Consider the following 15,625-nt stretch of genomic DNA (forward strand, 5'->3'; position numbering starts at 1 on the left):
AAACCAAGCCCTAAAAGCAAATATCATTGCGCAACGTCCATAAGCTCCAGATAGAAGTGGCACAGGCCATATTGATCACAAAAGTTTTAGTATCTTGAGCCCAACGTTCAGATAAGCCAATCATAGATCTCGGAGGATTAAAATTCAGAAATGACTCTCCAAAGTTCCCTGGCAACAAGGCAAACAAAGAACATGTGCTGGACATTTTCCAGCTCATTGCAGAAAAAGCAAGTTAGGTCATTAAGATGTTGTCATTTAGATATATTTTCTCTAGATAATTTTTTATTGTGAAAAGCCAACCAGAGAAAACCAAGAACCTCACAAGGATTGAGATTTTTCAGATTTTTTCCCATAAAGGGGCAGCAACCCCACCAAAATTGATCAACTTATAGAAGGAACATACACTATATACCCCAGATGCCTCCAAGGTCCACACCCGTCGGTCAACACTAGGACCCGGTACCAAAGGAGCAATTAGAGCATCTACAGCCATACTTCACAAATCGTGGACGTGTTCGCGGACAGTTACCGGTCACCTCTTATATTTTAGAATCGCAACCAGTCTTCATTTCTGGATCCTCAAATTCAAACTAGTACTTGCAATGTAATATTCATCTAGTATATAGTTAGGCTACCTACTCGTCATCGGATACGTCGATGATGTCCTTGTGGGAACCGTCAGCCTTGTGGTCATTGGCGGCGGGGCGAAACTCCAACGCGTCCTCCTCGTCAACGAAGAACGCCTCACACGTCATGCCCGCCTCATAGATGTAGCGGCGGTTGGGTTGGCCTCGACCTCGAGCTCCGACTGGACTGACTCGAGGATGGCCTGCTGCTTCGCCGAGTCCACCGCTTGAGCGACCTCGAACTCCGTCGGCTTGCCCGGGCTGCTCCGGTGCCGGATCCGCCTCGCCCTCGTCCTCTTCGTCCGACGGCTCTACCTCCTCCATCTCCACGCCCAGCGCCTCCTGCTCCGGCGCACATCTCCTAATAGGAAGAAAGAGCGGGCGTCCGTCGGATGCACTAGCGAGGACAGGTGGCGGCGGATCACGCCGGGTACATACGCACGGGACGGGGTTTGCACTTTGCACATGGTCTTCACGAATTGTTATTTTCCGGGTGGTGCGACGGGGTCAAGCCGGATCTCTTTTTGCCCATTATTCGCCACGACTTGCTTGGCGCGGTTGGTGTGTGTGCTGCTGCATGCGCTGATGCTCGATGGCGATGGCGATTGCTTGGCGAGAGGAACTCGTGATTCGGTCGCCCGGGTCCTCTGTTTAGAAAGAATATACCCGGTCTCCCCTCCCGTTCCCTCCTATGCCACCACAAACCAGGGGTTGGCAGTGAATAAACAAACACCGTCGGATGACCAGATCCCGCTCCCACACGGCTAAAGCGTGTTCCACACTGCGCTCTCGTTCATATTCAATTGCGCTCGGAAGCTCCCGCCCGCCTACCCCGTCTCCCCCCCGCCCCGGTGAGTAGGCCATGCACGCATGGGCGCACGCGCTACCCGCCATTTTTCCTCGCCAGTCCACCTGCTCCCTCCTCGCCCCTGACCCCGATCGCCGCCGTTCAAACCCCCGGCTGCTCCCTCCACCAACCCACCCCACCCCACCCAGTAACGACCAACGAGTACCCCCTATATCTACGCGCCGGCAACTCCCCCTTTGAGCAAGCCAAGAAAGCTGGCATACAGCGTGCCACTGGACACTTGACTCGACGGTCATTGTCCCCGAACCTTGATCCGTCCTTCTTTCTGGGAGGGAGGGAGGCTGCCAGTCGGCCGGCCATGGACACTGCGGAGGCGGCGTGGGGGGTGGCGAGCCTGCGGCTAGGCTCCCGCCGGCTAGGCTCTCGCTCCTCGTACCGGGAGCGAGGGGCCGACGTCTTCTCCAGGGCGTCGTCGGCGGCCGGGGCGGGCTCCGAGGACGATGAGGAGGCGCTCATGTGGGCGGCGCTCGAGAGGCTGCCCACGCACAGCCGCGTCCGCAAGGGCTTCGTCGTCGGGGACGACGGCAGCGGGGTCGAGCTCGGACTCATCGACGTCGCCGCCCTCGGGTACCAGGAGAGGACGCGCTTGCTCGACCGCCTCGTGCGCGTCGCCGAGGAGGACCACGAGCACTTCCTGCGCAGGCTCAAGCAGAGGATAGACAGGTGGCTCCTCTCACCTGTTTGCGTTGCTCTGCTCTGCTTTGCATCCATCTCTCTGCTGTTGTCACCTATTTGCCATCAATCTCTCCACTTCATTCTGAAATATTTGAAGTTCTTCATTTGTCCTAACTCAAACTTCCATAAGTTTGACAAAATTCAGAGAATCATTTACTAATATCCACAACACCATATATATATAGTATGAAAATATTTATTCTCAGGAAAAAAGGTATGAAAATATACCTAATGATGAATAGGTGAAAATGGTAAAAACATATTTCCTAACATATTTGAACATTTTCACCATTCATAGATCTCCTCTTGTTGTCAATCCGAAGCCCCGATCACGCGTTTGTTAGAAACTAAGCATGAAGGACGTCAACAGCAGATGATGAATTTCTTGCCTGCTCATTTGTTTCAGGGTTGGGATTGACTTTCCGACGATCCAGGTGCGATACGAGCACCTCAACATCGAGGCGCTCGCACACGTGGGGAACAGAGGCTTGCCCACCTTCATCAACACCACTCTGAATGTTCTAGAGGTACTGCCAGGAGCGTTGAAGCCACTATATGTTATCATGAATTCTAAGGAATATTCTTCAAGCCTGACCTTTTTTTTTTGTACCCGCCTTCTCTTTCAGACATTAGCCAATCTTCTTCATATTGTTCCCAACAAGAAGATACCCATCAATATCCTGCATGATGTCAACGGGATTATCAAGCCAAAGAGGTAACGCTTTTGGACGGGACCGTTATTTTTCATGTCGTTGCACGACCACCCACCAGGGTGATCAGAGTAGTCTCCAGTACTTCAGTTAGATTATATGTTCTGGAATCATGATAGCACAAAACAATATAATTTTCCAGGTGAAAAATTGTATGTCAAATGATCACCACTGTTTATGTTGTTGTAGACTTTTCTTTGTTGTGAAACATTCTTCAGTGTTGCATCACTCGTCGATTTTCCGTATTTGTGCCGTCCTTAAGCAACATATTTCAGTTGCGCTTGAGGTCTGATATCCGGTGTTCATGCAAAATTCAGGATGACGTTACTACTAGGGCCACCAGGATCAGGGAAGACTACACTGCTTCTTGCTTTGGCAGGGAAACTAGACTCTGATCTAAAGGTTAGACAGCATACTTGTTTATTAATCAACTAGACTGTGACAGCAATCTTGTTGTAAAGTTCCAGGAAACTTACTCTTGTGTGATATGATACGAATAAACCAGGTTTCAGGGAAAGTGACATACAATGGGCATGGAATGAATGAGTTTGTGGCTCAAAGATCAGCAGCTTACATATCCCAACATGACCTCCACATCGCTGAGATGACGGTACGGGAAACCTTGGCCTTCTCAGCCAGATGCCAGGGGATTGGAAGTAGATATGGTGAGCTCAAAATCCAATGACTTTATGGGAGACAATTTACTCCTCTCTATAATTGTGTGCTAATTCTTGGTGAACTTGTCCTAGACATGCTAACTGAGCTATCAAGAAGGGAGAAGGCTGCAAATATCAAACCAGACCCAGATCTTGATGTATACATGAAGGCAATATCAGTGGGCGGTCAGGATACAAATATCATCACTGATTACATCCTCAAGGTACTGAATCCAAAAACAATATCTTGTTCTTGAATCCAACAACAATATCTTGTTCTTCAATGTGCTAAGCTCTGAATGTTATGCTGAACCCTGCAGATTTTAGGTCTTGACATTTGCGCTGACACCATGGTCGGAGATGATATGCTGAGAGGAATCTCAGGGGGGCAACGCAAACGTGTCACAACTGGTATGTCTGGTATTGCAAAATTGTCATGGATGCATAATTCTAAAAAAAATTGTAGAACAAAAATGCCAAATTTCTTGAACATATCATTGCCAAGAGTTTTTCTGGAACCACAACATATACTTCTCATGCTTATCCTGTTGTACACTATACAAATTTCCATGAACATCTCATCTCGTTATCATAGCAGAATATGAGATCTGAGCATTTGCTGACCCTTGGTTACTTGAAATTTTCTGAAGGCGAGATGATGGTCGGGGCGGAAAGAGCACTGTTCATGGATGAAATCTCCACTGGCCTAGATAGCTCTACCACATACCAGATAGTGAAATCACTTGGACTAATCACCAACATCCTCGGTGGCACGACTGTCATTTCCTTGCTGCAACCTGCACCAGAAACATATAATTTGTTTGATGACATAATCCTCTTGTCGGATGGTCACATTGTGTATCAAGGGCCACGTGAACATGTGCTTGAGTTCTTCGAACTCATGGGCTTCAAATGTCCCGACCGGAAGGGGGTCGCCGACTTTTTGCAAGAAGTAAGTCAGCTCAAATGCTTTGTCAAAGTTTACTAATTTCCAAGCCTCATGATGTTGGTCACTTCACAATTTTGGTTACTGACACCAGCGAAATTAACTTACAGGTGACATCAAGAAAAGATCAGCCACAATACTGGGCAAGGAATGACCGGAGATACCAATACGTCCCAGTCAAGGAGTTTGCTCGTGCATTCCAGGCATTTCATGTTGGCCAAAGTCTATCTGCGGAGCTGTCTCGTCCTTTTGACAGGAGCCAGTGCCACCCTGCTTCACTGACGACCAAGCCGTACGGTGCCAGCAAGATGGAGCTGCTGCGCGCATGCGTCGAGAGGGAGTGGTTGCTCATGAAAAGGAATATGTTTGTCTACCGTTTCCGGGCTTTCCAGGTAAAGCCTCCCATTTCAGTTCAGGCAAATCTTCATACTTATAAGAGATTGATTGATTGATGGCACTACCTCTGCAGCTTCTGGTGATGACAACAATCGTGATGACACTGTTCCTGCGCACAAACATGCACCATGGTAAGGTTAACGACGGCATTGTCTTCATGGGTGCTCTGTTCTTTGCTCTAGTTGCCCACATGTTCAACGGTTTCTCCGAGCTCGCTATGGCCACCATAAAATTGCCGGTCTTCTTCAAGCAAAGAGATTACCTCTTCTTCCCTGCATGGGCTTACGCCATACCAACTTGGATTCTCAAGATACCGATATCTTGTGTCGAGGTCTCCATCACAGTATTCCTGGGTTACTATGTCATTGGGTTTGACCCAGATGTTGGAAGGTACGCGTCAAATATCCTCTTACTGTGGCAGACTAACAGTTAAACCATACGTCTTGCTGTCCTAGTTCTGGAGGAAGAAAAAGAACATCACAGACAAGTAGGTACCAATATTAATTATCTTGCTGTTTTCTTGCAGGCTGTTCAAGCAGTACTTGCTTCTGTTGCTTGTCAACCAGATGGCTGCAGCAATGTTCAGGTTTATTGCAGCACTGGGCCGGACCATGGTTGTTGCAAATACGCTGGCGTCCTTTGCACTTTTTGTGATGCTGGTGCTCAGTGGATTCGTCCTGTCACATCGTAATGCCCCTGAAAAACATTTTTCACTTGGTAGTTGAAATGTAAATTTCAGAGAGAAGATTAGTGACACCGGTTTCGTTTGCTTGTTCATGACAGATGATGTGAAGAAATGGTGGATCTGGGGCTACTGGGTGTCACCGCTTCAGTATGCCATGAGCGCCATTGCCGTAAACGAGTTCCTTGGACAAAAATGGCAACGGGTATGTAGCTGTTGTTTCCGCCGTGACAACAGTATTGGTCATTCGCATAACATGGTACTGTAGTTCTGACTGTCAAAACCATTTTGCAGGTTCTCCAGGGCTCCAACAATATCTTAGGAATTGATGTGCTCAAGTCCAGGGGCATGTTCACTGAGGCAAAATGGTACTGGATTGGCGTTGGGGCACTCCTGGGATACGTTGTCCTGTTCAACATCCTCTTCACCTTCGCTCTAAGCTACCTCAAACGTACGTAATTCAAAGCTTCTAAATGGAATTTTGCAATGCACATTTTGATCAAGCACTTGATCTGAGACCATTACTTGTATAACATGCAGCGTTGGGTAAGTCTCAGCAAATTCTTTCAGAGGATGCACTGAAGGAGAAGCATGCCAGTATCACCGGCGAAACTCCTGTTGGCTCTGTCTCTGCAGCTGCAGGTAAGGCCAGTTGCAGTAATGGTTGGATTTGGACATGATCATGGCAACATGTCATCTAAATGGCCAAACTTCTCTTGTAGGGAACATCAACAACTCGAGGTCAAGGAGAAATTCTGCCGCCCCAGGCGACAGTGGTAGGAAGGGAATGGTCCTCCCTTTTGCACCGCTTGCTGTTGCCTTCAACAATATGAGATACTCTGTTGACATGCCTGCGGTAATGCCAAAATTAGCTTTCGGTTTTCAAAGAATAAGAACATCATGTGAAGTACTAGTACTAATTAACTTGATTTTGTTGCATAACAGGAAATGAAAGCACAAGGTGTTGATGAAGATAGGCTGCTTCTGCTGAAGGGAGTGAGTGGCAGTTTCAAGCCGGGAGTCCTGACAGCACTGATGGGGGTCAGCGGCGCCGGCAAGACCACGCTGATGGACGTGTTGGCTGGCAGGAAGACTGGAGGCTACATCGAAGGTGACATCTCAATCTCCGGCTACCCGAAGAAGCAGGAGACCTTCGCTCGTATCTCCGGTTACTGTGAGCAGAATGACATCCACTCACCAAACGTGACGGTGTATGAGTCCCTGGTCTACTCTGCATGGCTCCGCCTGCCTTCTGATGTCGAGTCGGAAACAAGAAAGGTATATATATGCGTCCTTGTTCAGCTGGGGCACACAGGCCAGGGATACATTACACTTGTTCTGATCTGAACAATGCCATTTCATCATATTTCACAGATGTTCATAGAGCAAGTGATGGAGCTGGTGGAACTGAATACACTGAGGGATGCCCTTGTTGGACTACCTGGAGTGAACGGCCTGTCGACAGAGCAAAGGAAGAGACTGACGATCGCAGTCGAGCTCGTCGCTAACCCCTCCATAATATTCATGGATGAGCCTACCTCTGGCCTTGATGCCAGGGCCGCGGCTATTGTCATGAGGACGGTGAGGAACACCGTCGACACAGGCAGGACTGTTGTTTGCACCATCCACCAGCCTAGCATCGACATTTTCGAAGCCTTCGATGAGGTAATTGTTTATACTAGAAAATTCCTTTTTCATGCATGTTTCCAAAATTATCGTGATCCTGACATTCTTTTGGCCTTGCAGCTATTCCTGATGAAGAGAGGAGGGGAGGAGATATATGTGGGTCCTCTAGGGCACCAGTCGTGCGATCTCATCCAATACTTTGAGGTAACTTTGCCGTCCTTCTCATCCAATAATTTCCTCCTTAATTTCCTAGGTAGTTTTTTGGCTTTGATTGATAGTAACAGTTTGCTGGTATTAATTTTATCAGGGAATCGAACATGTCAGCAAGATCAAACCAGGGTACAATCCGGCAACTTGGATGCTGGAAGTGACCTCACAAGCACAAGAAGATATACTAGGTGTCAGTTTCGCGGAAGTCTACAAGAACTCAGACCTCTACCAGTAAGTAGTCATTAATTTTGCATGTTTGTCAAAGAAAAAACGAAAGGCCTGATGGACTGACAAACACGATGTACTATGTATTTTGCAGGAGAAACCAGAGTGTGATCAGGGACATCAGCAGGGCCCCTGCTGGCTCCAAGGATCTCTACTTCCCGACGCAGTACTCGCAAAGCTCTGTCACCCAATGCACGGCATGCCTGTGGAAACAACACCTGTCCTACTGGAGGAACCCTCAGTACACAGTGGTCCGCTTCTTCTTCTCCCTCGTGGTGGCACTCATGTTCGGCACCATATTCTGGCAGCTCGGGGGCAAGACATCAAGGACGCAGGACCTGTTCAATGCGATGGGGTCCATGTACGCTGCGGTGCTCTTCATGGGGATCTCCTATGCCTCGTCGGTGCAGCCTGTGGTGGCCGTGGAGCGGACGGTGTTCTACAGGGAGCGGGCAGCTGGGATGTACTCAGCGCTTCCGTACGCATTCGGGCAGGTGGTGGTGGAGCTCCCCTACGTGCTGGTGCAGTCGCTGGCGTATGGGGTGATCGTCTACGCCATGATCGGCTTCCAGTGGGACACCAAGAAGTTCTGCTGGTACCTCTACTTCATGTACTTCACTCTGCTCTACTTCACCTACTACGGCATGCTCGCCGTGGGGCTCACCCCCAGCTACAACATCGCCTCCATCGTCTCCTCCTTCTTCTACGGCGTGTGGAACCTCTTCTCGGGCTTCGTCATCTCACAGCCGACAATGCCGGTGTGGTGGAGGTGGTATTCGTGGGTGTGCCCGGTGTCATGGACGCTCTACGGGCTGGTGGCCTCGCAGTTCGGCGACCTCACGGAGCCACTCCAAGACACCGGCGAGCCCATCAACGTCTTCCTCAAGAACTTCTTTGGATTCCGCCACGACTTCCTGGGTGTCGTCGCCATCGTCACCGCCGCGTTCGCCATCTTCTTCGCTGTCGCCTTCGGCCTCTCCATCAAGGTGCTCAACTTCCAGAAAAGATGATCCATCACAGAGTGCACAGATGTACCAACAGGTCAATCTGATCTGCACATGTATACATATAAACCCTTGCGTAGCAATAGTATACTCAGTACCAAGGAAATTGTACTAGTATATAGATAGTGAAGATATTTTTTTGGGTAAATTCGATAAACCAGAATGGCTGTTTAAGCGGCTAGCGGCTCTTGTTTCCCCTTCCTCTTTTCTCTCCAGCCCCTCCTTTGAGAGTTGTTTGTGATGACTCGGCTCGTGCCCCCTCCCTCTCCGCCGGCGCCGCCGGCCAGAGCAGGTATGGGAGAGGACTGCGGGTATGTCCTGTGCATAAGTCTAGGGTTTACCACAGGGGTGTGAGCGCTATGCCAGCTAGGAGAAGGCCACTGTCGCATGCAAGCGGTGGCCAGTGCATGACGGCGATGCTCCTCCTACTCGCGGTGCTCCACTGGTGGGAGCAAGATGCAGTGGGAGACTGCAAAGCTGACGCCTCCATGAATAAGATCGAAGGCTACCTTTTCAAGAAGGGGAAAGTCCTCAGCCAACCTATTACTAATTATTCTATTGTAAACAAGGTCCAAGTATCACAAGGTTCAACGAAGTAAATAAAAGCCACATATATACCGCTCAAAGAGCAATGGGAAAAAAGGTAGAAATAAGTGAACCTTCATGCATCACCAATCATACTAATAGGCTGCTAACCAAATCGGTTGAATAAATCACAAGCGACCATCACCCATTAGTTGCATCCAAGACCGTGGGCGCCCGCTCCTCCCCGCGAAGCAAGGGCTAAGGACCACGTCTAGGTCCTTCATTTCTAGCTCATTTGCTTGAAGGCTACCAAGATCTAGAGCTTGTTTATTTGCCATGTTTGCTCTCTTAGTCACCATGGTGGAGAAGGGGGAAGGTGGAGGGGGAAGGTGGAGGGGGAAGATCGAACGTCCGACAGGTTTTGAAGCCAATTTGTTCGTGGAGCTCATTCTCAGTGGCGTGTGTGCGCTGCCCACCGAAGCTTTCCTCCCCTAGTCCTAAAGGATTCACTTTGGTGGTTGATGGCTGGCCTCCGACACCCTGTTGATGTATCCTCTGGTTGAATGACGACCGTGTGGAACTTTTGGCTACTTTTCTTCCCCTCGGCCTGAAGAGCCTATAGGGAGGGAGTTCGGCCTCCGCCACACGTCGACATCCTCTTACTCCGGCAAGCTGCCGGCGGTGGTCCTGCGGCAGATGTAGTGCTCCAATTGATTTTGTCCCTGGTGACACTAGGTTTGGTTATGTGTCAAAGCCTACAAGTCAGGACCAAATTACAATCTAGTTCTGTGATCTGGGGTCTTTCCTATAAGATGCAACTTTCCTTATGGGTCCTTGTGCAAAATACGGTTGTAATGTATAGCTTCTAATATCTAGTGCAGTCTAGGTCCTTCTGGACCCTTCCCCTACTAGAAAAAGATAAACCAAAAAGCCATTGTTGCATGTCAAACCTTAGGAATATGTACCATTGTAATATTGCACTAGCCAATATGATTTGTGTTTGTAAATGCCACCCACCCCAGCTATGTATTATACTTTCGTGGGGCCAGAACGATCTTTCATTCCACCCTTCTATTTCTTCCTCTTGCCCCATCGATAGGCCCTTGACAAACTAGAGCCGAGCTTGTCATCAAGCTCCTGCTCCTACCTACGATCTTCTAAATTTCTTTTTGTGGGGAGAACGATATTGTCAGTAACTGCAACAGTTGAGTTTTTATATTCTACTAGCACAACGCATGTGCTTCGCTATAGCGCAGACACCAGTTGCCAGGAACCAGGGCTGGCCGATTGTCTAGACATATTTATGACATATCATATAGTGTGCTTAGTGCCAGATGAATTCATGTATCAAATAAACAGGGAAGGTGGGAATTACTTGAGGCAAGGGGCTTCGCTGGAAGGAAGGAATCGAGCCAATCCACCACCTCACGGCGCAACTGCAACTTTCATGCAAACATCACCTGCCCAGTGCCCACCATCAACACCACAGCATCCCTGCAGCCCATGGAAGTCCTTTGACACGCCTAGAGCATGTGACTCAACCTCCGCTCCGTACCCATAACCCGTGGCATCTTCCAGTAGTAATGCACAATGCGGCTGCCCCTCTCCTGCGAAAGGAATTCCTCCCACCAACCTCACAAGCTTTGAACTGTCCTCCCTCTCCATCCTTATAGCAATACCAACAGGACGCATCCCAACACATAGAATGCCAAGGAGACTTGGGGGAATTCTTGATGACTAGTACGGCTTGAATCGGAGGCCAAACAGAGTAGCGCATTAGTAATTATAATGTGACAAGATGGATTCATTCCGTCCAGAAAAGAGAATTCCAACTAACCTTGATGCACATGTGGATCTGAAAACAATGCCAGCCCATATTGTTAAGGAGCATCCATGTCAATTGGATCAATGTTGGCAAATCCACAATATGGAAGATTACCAATAGGCTGAAGGTGACAGAAAAAAACAGTGTTATTGGCACTGACTTTTATATTACCGTTGATCTCTTTATTAGTTCAAATAAATTACACCTCCTTAGATGGAAATACGCATATGACATGGATCAAACAAATTCCTGTCATCCAGATACATCACTTTTATCAAATATCAGATGCATCATGCCATGCTTTACGCAGTTTTTCTACATCTCTGTAAAACAATGAAGTGTTCAAACGTACAGGATATGTAGAAATTACAGGAAATCCATCAATATCCAGCAATCAGGCGTATGGTGAGGGATCGTGCTGGCAACTTATCTGGAAAGCTAAGGTTCCACCAATGTTTCGATTTTTTGCTTGGCAACTGGCGCAGAACGCTTTGGGGACGCGGGATAACAGACTGAAGGAGAATCCTGATTTACATTACATGCTCTATATGTGGGAGTAATAACGAGGATGGGCGACACACAGTTCTGTTTTGATCAAAGCAGGAGCCCTACGTGATCCCATGCACATGCGCTGGCGCCTACCTCCAGAGCATGTGTTGCTGCACCCAGGGCCGGATTGGCTATTGTTGGTCCCAGGTCATCTGTCAGACCAGGAACAAGCCCATATCTTCCTTGTACTGTCGAGATTAATTATGGCATTAGCGAAATGACTTCCTTCATGCAGAGGGCAAGGCGAAGGTGGAATACTCGGTCCATTTTTTGATCAATCTTTGGGTATCTATGTGGAACATAAAAGAAGAATACATGCGTGCATAACTGGATATCAAAGGGAAAGCACTATGTCCTGAATTTGTGGTTCCGGTGGAGAAGAAGGCTAGGGAGACCTAATGGATTGCCTGGTGCCCTCCACCGGAGGGATGGGCAAAGTTAACCAGTGATTTAAGATTTAATCCATCCACACATGAGGCGGCATTTGGTGTGGTAGCGCGTAATTGCAGAGGGAAAGTATTACTGCAGCGACAATACCAAGTGGTCGGTGTCATGATTCAGAGGAAGCAGACTATTTGGCATGTGTGCTAGGGATCTAACTATTCATCGACAATACTCTTAACAGAGCAGAGCACGAGGAGATAGATCGATCTCGTGCCACCAGCAGCACAAGATTTGGAGGCTGCCGTCGGCGCTTCAGGATGTTAGTTATCGGCATACTCGGAGGGGGCGAACAAAGTTGCACATGTTGCTGCTAGGGCCTAGGAGTGCGAACAAACCCGTCTGGATCCTGGATGCACCACCTGTTATTTTTAAGCTTTTCTTGCATGATTGTAAAGACATTATAATTAAGTAATGAAAGCCCCTTTCACTGAAAGAAAAAAGAAAGAAATGAATCAACAGAATCACAGAAGAAAATGCACTTCCTGGAAAATTCAAGCATTTTCTGGTTGGTCATGACAAGAAATGTCAAACAGTTTCCAAAAAAAGGGAAACATCAAAGGATGCCAAAACTTTCTATGTTCTTGTTGTGTCCGGCTGGAGACCATACCGGAATTTGTTGCACTCTACAAGTGAATTTCAGGACGGATTTTATCAATTGCTTTTGGTGCCCCGATACAAATCTGATGCTTGATTTCTATAACCAAAGTACCATAGTCCCACTCCTTATTTTAAACTTGGAAGTTCCAAATGATCTTTTCCTTGGAAAAAATCTCAGTCAACTCATTTTTCTAACCTGTACAAACTGGGAGATATTAACCATGGGAATACACATTCGCCAAGATTATTAGCCATTGCTGGGCTAATAAAAGATGATAAGACCCTGATGGTGTAGGGTGTCCTAGTTCAGAGGCTGCGGCTGGTCATATCCATGCATCACAGCTGGGGCAGATGAGGGCGACGAACTGAAGGCGGTGCAGCGGACGAAGGAGGCGGTGGCAGGCCACGAGAATGGAGACGGAGAGCTCGGAAACAGCAGAGCTAGGACGCATGCTGCAGTGCGGCCAGTCGGGACGCAAGGGGCTAGCGCTGCTGCAAGAACAAAGGCATTTGAGGGGTGGCGGGTTTGGCTAGTGAACGGTGTCCAGTACAAGAATCCAGTGGTGAATTCAGGAAGAAAATGGAGGGTGGGCTCAAAGTTAACGGTGAGAAAATTAAAACACCCTTCAGATGAAGAACACATTATCTGCAAATCCTTTTGTCCAAACAAGCTGAATTTTTCCCAGATTACTACTGGAAACATATAGTATTTACTTTATTTTTTTCAAAAATATCAATTTTTGAACGAAAATTTGAAACTGTCTAGATAAATAGCCATTATCTCCTAACCATTTTGTCCAAGTAAGCTCAAAACTTTCCCAGATTAATAATGGAAATATGCAGTATTTGCTAGAAATTTTCTGGATGTTTTGCAAAATATCAAATTTTGAATCTATATTTAGAAAAGCAGCCATTATCTCATAGCTCGTTTGCCCAAATAAGCTCTAAATTCCTCAGATTACTACTGAAAACATGTACTAGTATTTACTGGAAGTTTTCTGAATTTTTTGAAAAATATCAATTTTTGTACTAAAAAATTGGTACTGCCAATTTAAACAGACGATATAAGTACAACTAGCTACTGACTAGAAACTAAACTAGTTAGTATTATTTCTCTTCATTTTTCCATATAAACAACGAAACAAGAATAGAGATTAGTTCAAGGATAATAATTATAAATACAACTAGCTAGGAACTGGCTAGAACTGAACTAGCTAAAAAAAGAGACGGCCTACAGGACTAGGCTAGCTACCTTCTCCATATGCTCCAGGAAGAAAGTATATGGAGGCAAGTGAGTACACAACTTTTGCAAAGCATGTGTGCTTTCATAGTCGAAAGAAGTCCACATCACCCCCTGTGGTTTCAGAAACCGGCTAACCTACCCACCCCCCAACTCTGAAACCAGTTAACTAATCCCCTCAGATATCTAATACCAGCCAGACTAATAGAGGACTATCTAGTTGGCGTCTGACATCTAAATTCAGCAAGGGTCGTTGCAGCCTTGCAGGTGTGCAAGTTTCAATGCGTAGTCAACACAGAGTACGAGTGTGCTGCCGTGCTGGGCATGGAAGAGCTGAGCGCCTAACCTGAACTCCTGGAGTCATCGCGCCGCTACCTTCAAGCGGCGATCATCACGTCTTGCCCCGCCGCCGTCTCGTCGAAACAAACCGGAGGAGCAGTTAACTAAGTTAAGTCTCAGACCCACCCTACCAAGCCGACGTGGCCATCCTGTAGAGCCACGCAAGCAAAACCACCGGCAGATACCACTTTAACTTGGATTAGGGGGTGCCTTGGCTGGTTTTCCCTTCGTTCAGAATTATTTGTCACAGAAATGGATGTATCTAGACGTATTTTAGTTCTAGATACATCCATTTTCGAGACAAGTAATTCCGAACGGAGGGAGTAGTATTGATATATCAGGGGATTAGTTAACTGGTTTCAGAGTTGGGGGGCTGGGTTAGCCGGTTTCTGAAACCACAGCGGGTGATGTGGACTTCTTTCTTCATAGTCTCATCTCATCTCTAATCAACGGACAGAGAAGAAAACGACCTTGTCCGGCGGAAGTCCGCGCGCTCGCTGCAGTCGGCGTGGATCCGCGGAGTGCCTCCTGGACAGGCGACGGGAGAGGGAGGAGCCGACGAGAGGCGGAGGACCGTCGCGACGGGCGACGACGGATGGCCTCCCGCGGTGGGCGGCTGGGGGCAGTCTCGCCAGCGTGCCGCAGTGCGCCCGTGTCGGCGTAGCCTCCTCCTTCCGATCCGGCGGCGTGGCGACCGAAGAGCTCCGGCCGTCCGGTGGCGGCTAGGTTTGGCGCAGGGGTGCGGGCGTGTGGCTGGCGACCAGCCGCGCGAGCGTCGAGGGGAGGTCCTCTACAACGTTTTTTTCTTTTGGAACGGGAGGTCCTCCATCAATAATCTCCCGCAAATTCAAAAATAAAACATGAATTTGAAAAAATGTTCACGAACTTGAAAATGTTTCCATTTTTTTTAAAAGGCCACAACATTTGAAAAAAGTTCATGGATTTCAAAAATATTCTCATATTTTAAAAATGTTCACTATTTTTTTTAAAAAAGTTCATGAATTTAAAAACTTTACATGTATTTGAAAGAATGATCAAGGATTTTCTTTTAAATTATGCATTTAGAAAAACTTCATGGATTTTGAAAGAGTAAAATACACTAGAGGTCCTACAAGTATTACAAGTTCAATCTTATATATGTATTTTTCTGGCGACTTTTAGGACCTAATTGATACACTTGGAATACTTTTAGGACTCGCGGTGAACAACTTATACACATTTAGGACTCACGGTGAACGATTTCAAACTTTTAGGGCATACTTGACACAATTGGAATACTTGTACGGCCTCTGGCGTATTTTACTCATTTTGAAATATGTACATGAATTTGAAAATTGTTCATAAATTTTTAAAAAGTCATGATAAAAAATAAAACTATAAAACAATGAAAAAAACCGAATAGAAACGGCCAGAGAAACATACGGAAAATCAAGGTTCCCAAAACTGGTGAGAATAAATTTACATGGGCCGACCCATATAGGA

The 15,625-nt window shown here is 47.2% G+C and overlaps 1 protein-coding gene and 1 long non-coding RNA gene across 2 annotated transcripts; one reads left to right on the forward strand and one right to left on the reverse strand.

Moving 5' to 3' along the window:
* The first annotated feature begins 1,684 nt into the window (after nucleotides 1–1,684).
* LOC123148330 (ABC transporter G family member 44) lies at nucleotides 1,685–8,798 on the forward strand. Its single transcript, XM_044567716.1, has 20 exons — nucleotides 1,685–2,157; nucleotides 2,576–2,696; nucleotides 2,796–2,884; nucleotides 3,197–3,281; nucleotides 3,385–3,544; nucleotides 3,629–3,759; nucleotides 3,856–3,946; nucleotides 4,186–4,487; nucleotides 4,592–4,873; nucleotides 4,951–5,267; nucleotides 5,404–5,564; nucleotides 5,661–5,764; nucleotides 5,854–6,010; nucleotides 6,100–6,201; nucleotides 6,282–6,415; nucleotides 6,505–6,837; nucleotides 6,934–7,224; nucleotides 7,306–7,389; nucleotides 7,493–7,626; nucleotides 7,715–8,798. Exons 1-20 carry the CDS (start codon nucleotides 1,793–1,795, stop codon nucleotides 8,628–8,630), a joined length of 4,359 nt encoding a protein of 1,452 aa, XP_044423651.1. The 5' UTR covers nucleotides 1,685–1,792; the 3' UTR covers nucleotides 8,631–8,798.
* On the reverse strand, nucleotides 4,013–14,942 carry LOC123148331 (uncharacterized). Its single transcript, XR_006473757.1, has 4 exons — nucleotides 14,614–14,942; nucleotides 10,987–11,095; nucleotides 10,525–10,895; nucleotides 4,013–6,410 (listed from the first exon to the last, which is right to left on the reverse strand). It is a non-coding gene; the product is annotated as an uncharacterized lncRNA (long non-coding RNA).
* Between the last annotated feature and the right edge of the window lie 683 nt (nucleotides 14,943–15,625).

The sequence above is a fragment of the Triticum aestivum genome, chromosome 7A, assembly GCF_018294505.1.
Source record: "Triticum aestivum cultivar Chinese Spring chromosome 7A, IWGSC CS RefSeq v2.1, whole genome shotgun sequence".
NCBI classification, from domain to species: domain Eukaryota; kingdom Viridiplantae; phylum Streptophyta; class Magnoliopsida; order Poales; family Poaceae; genus Triticum; species Triticum aestivum.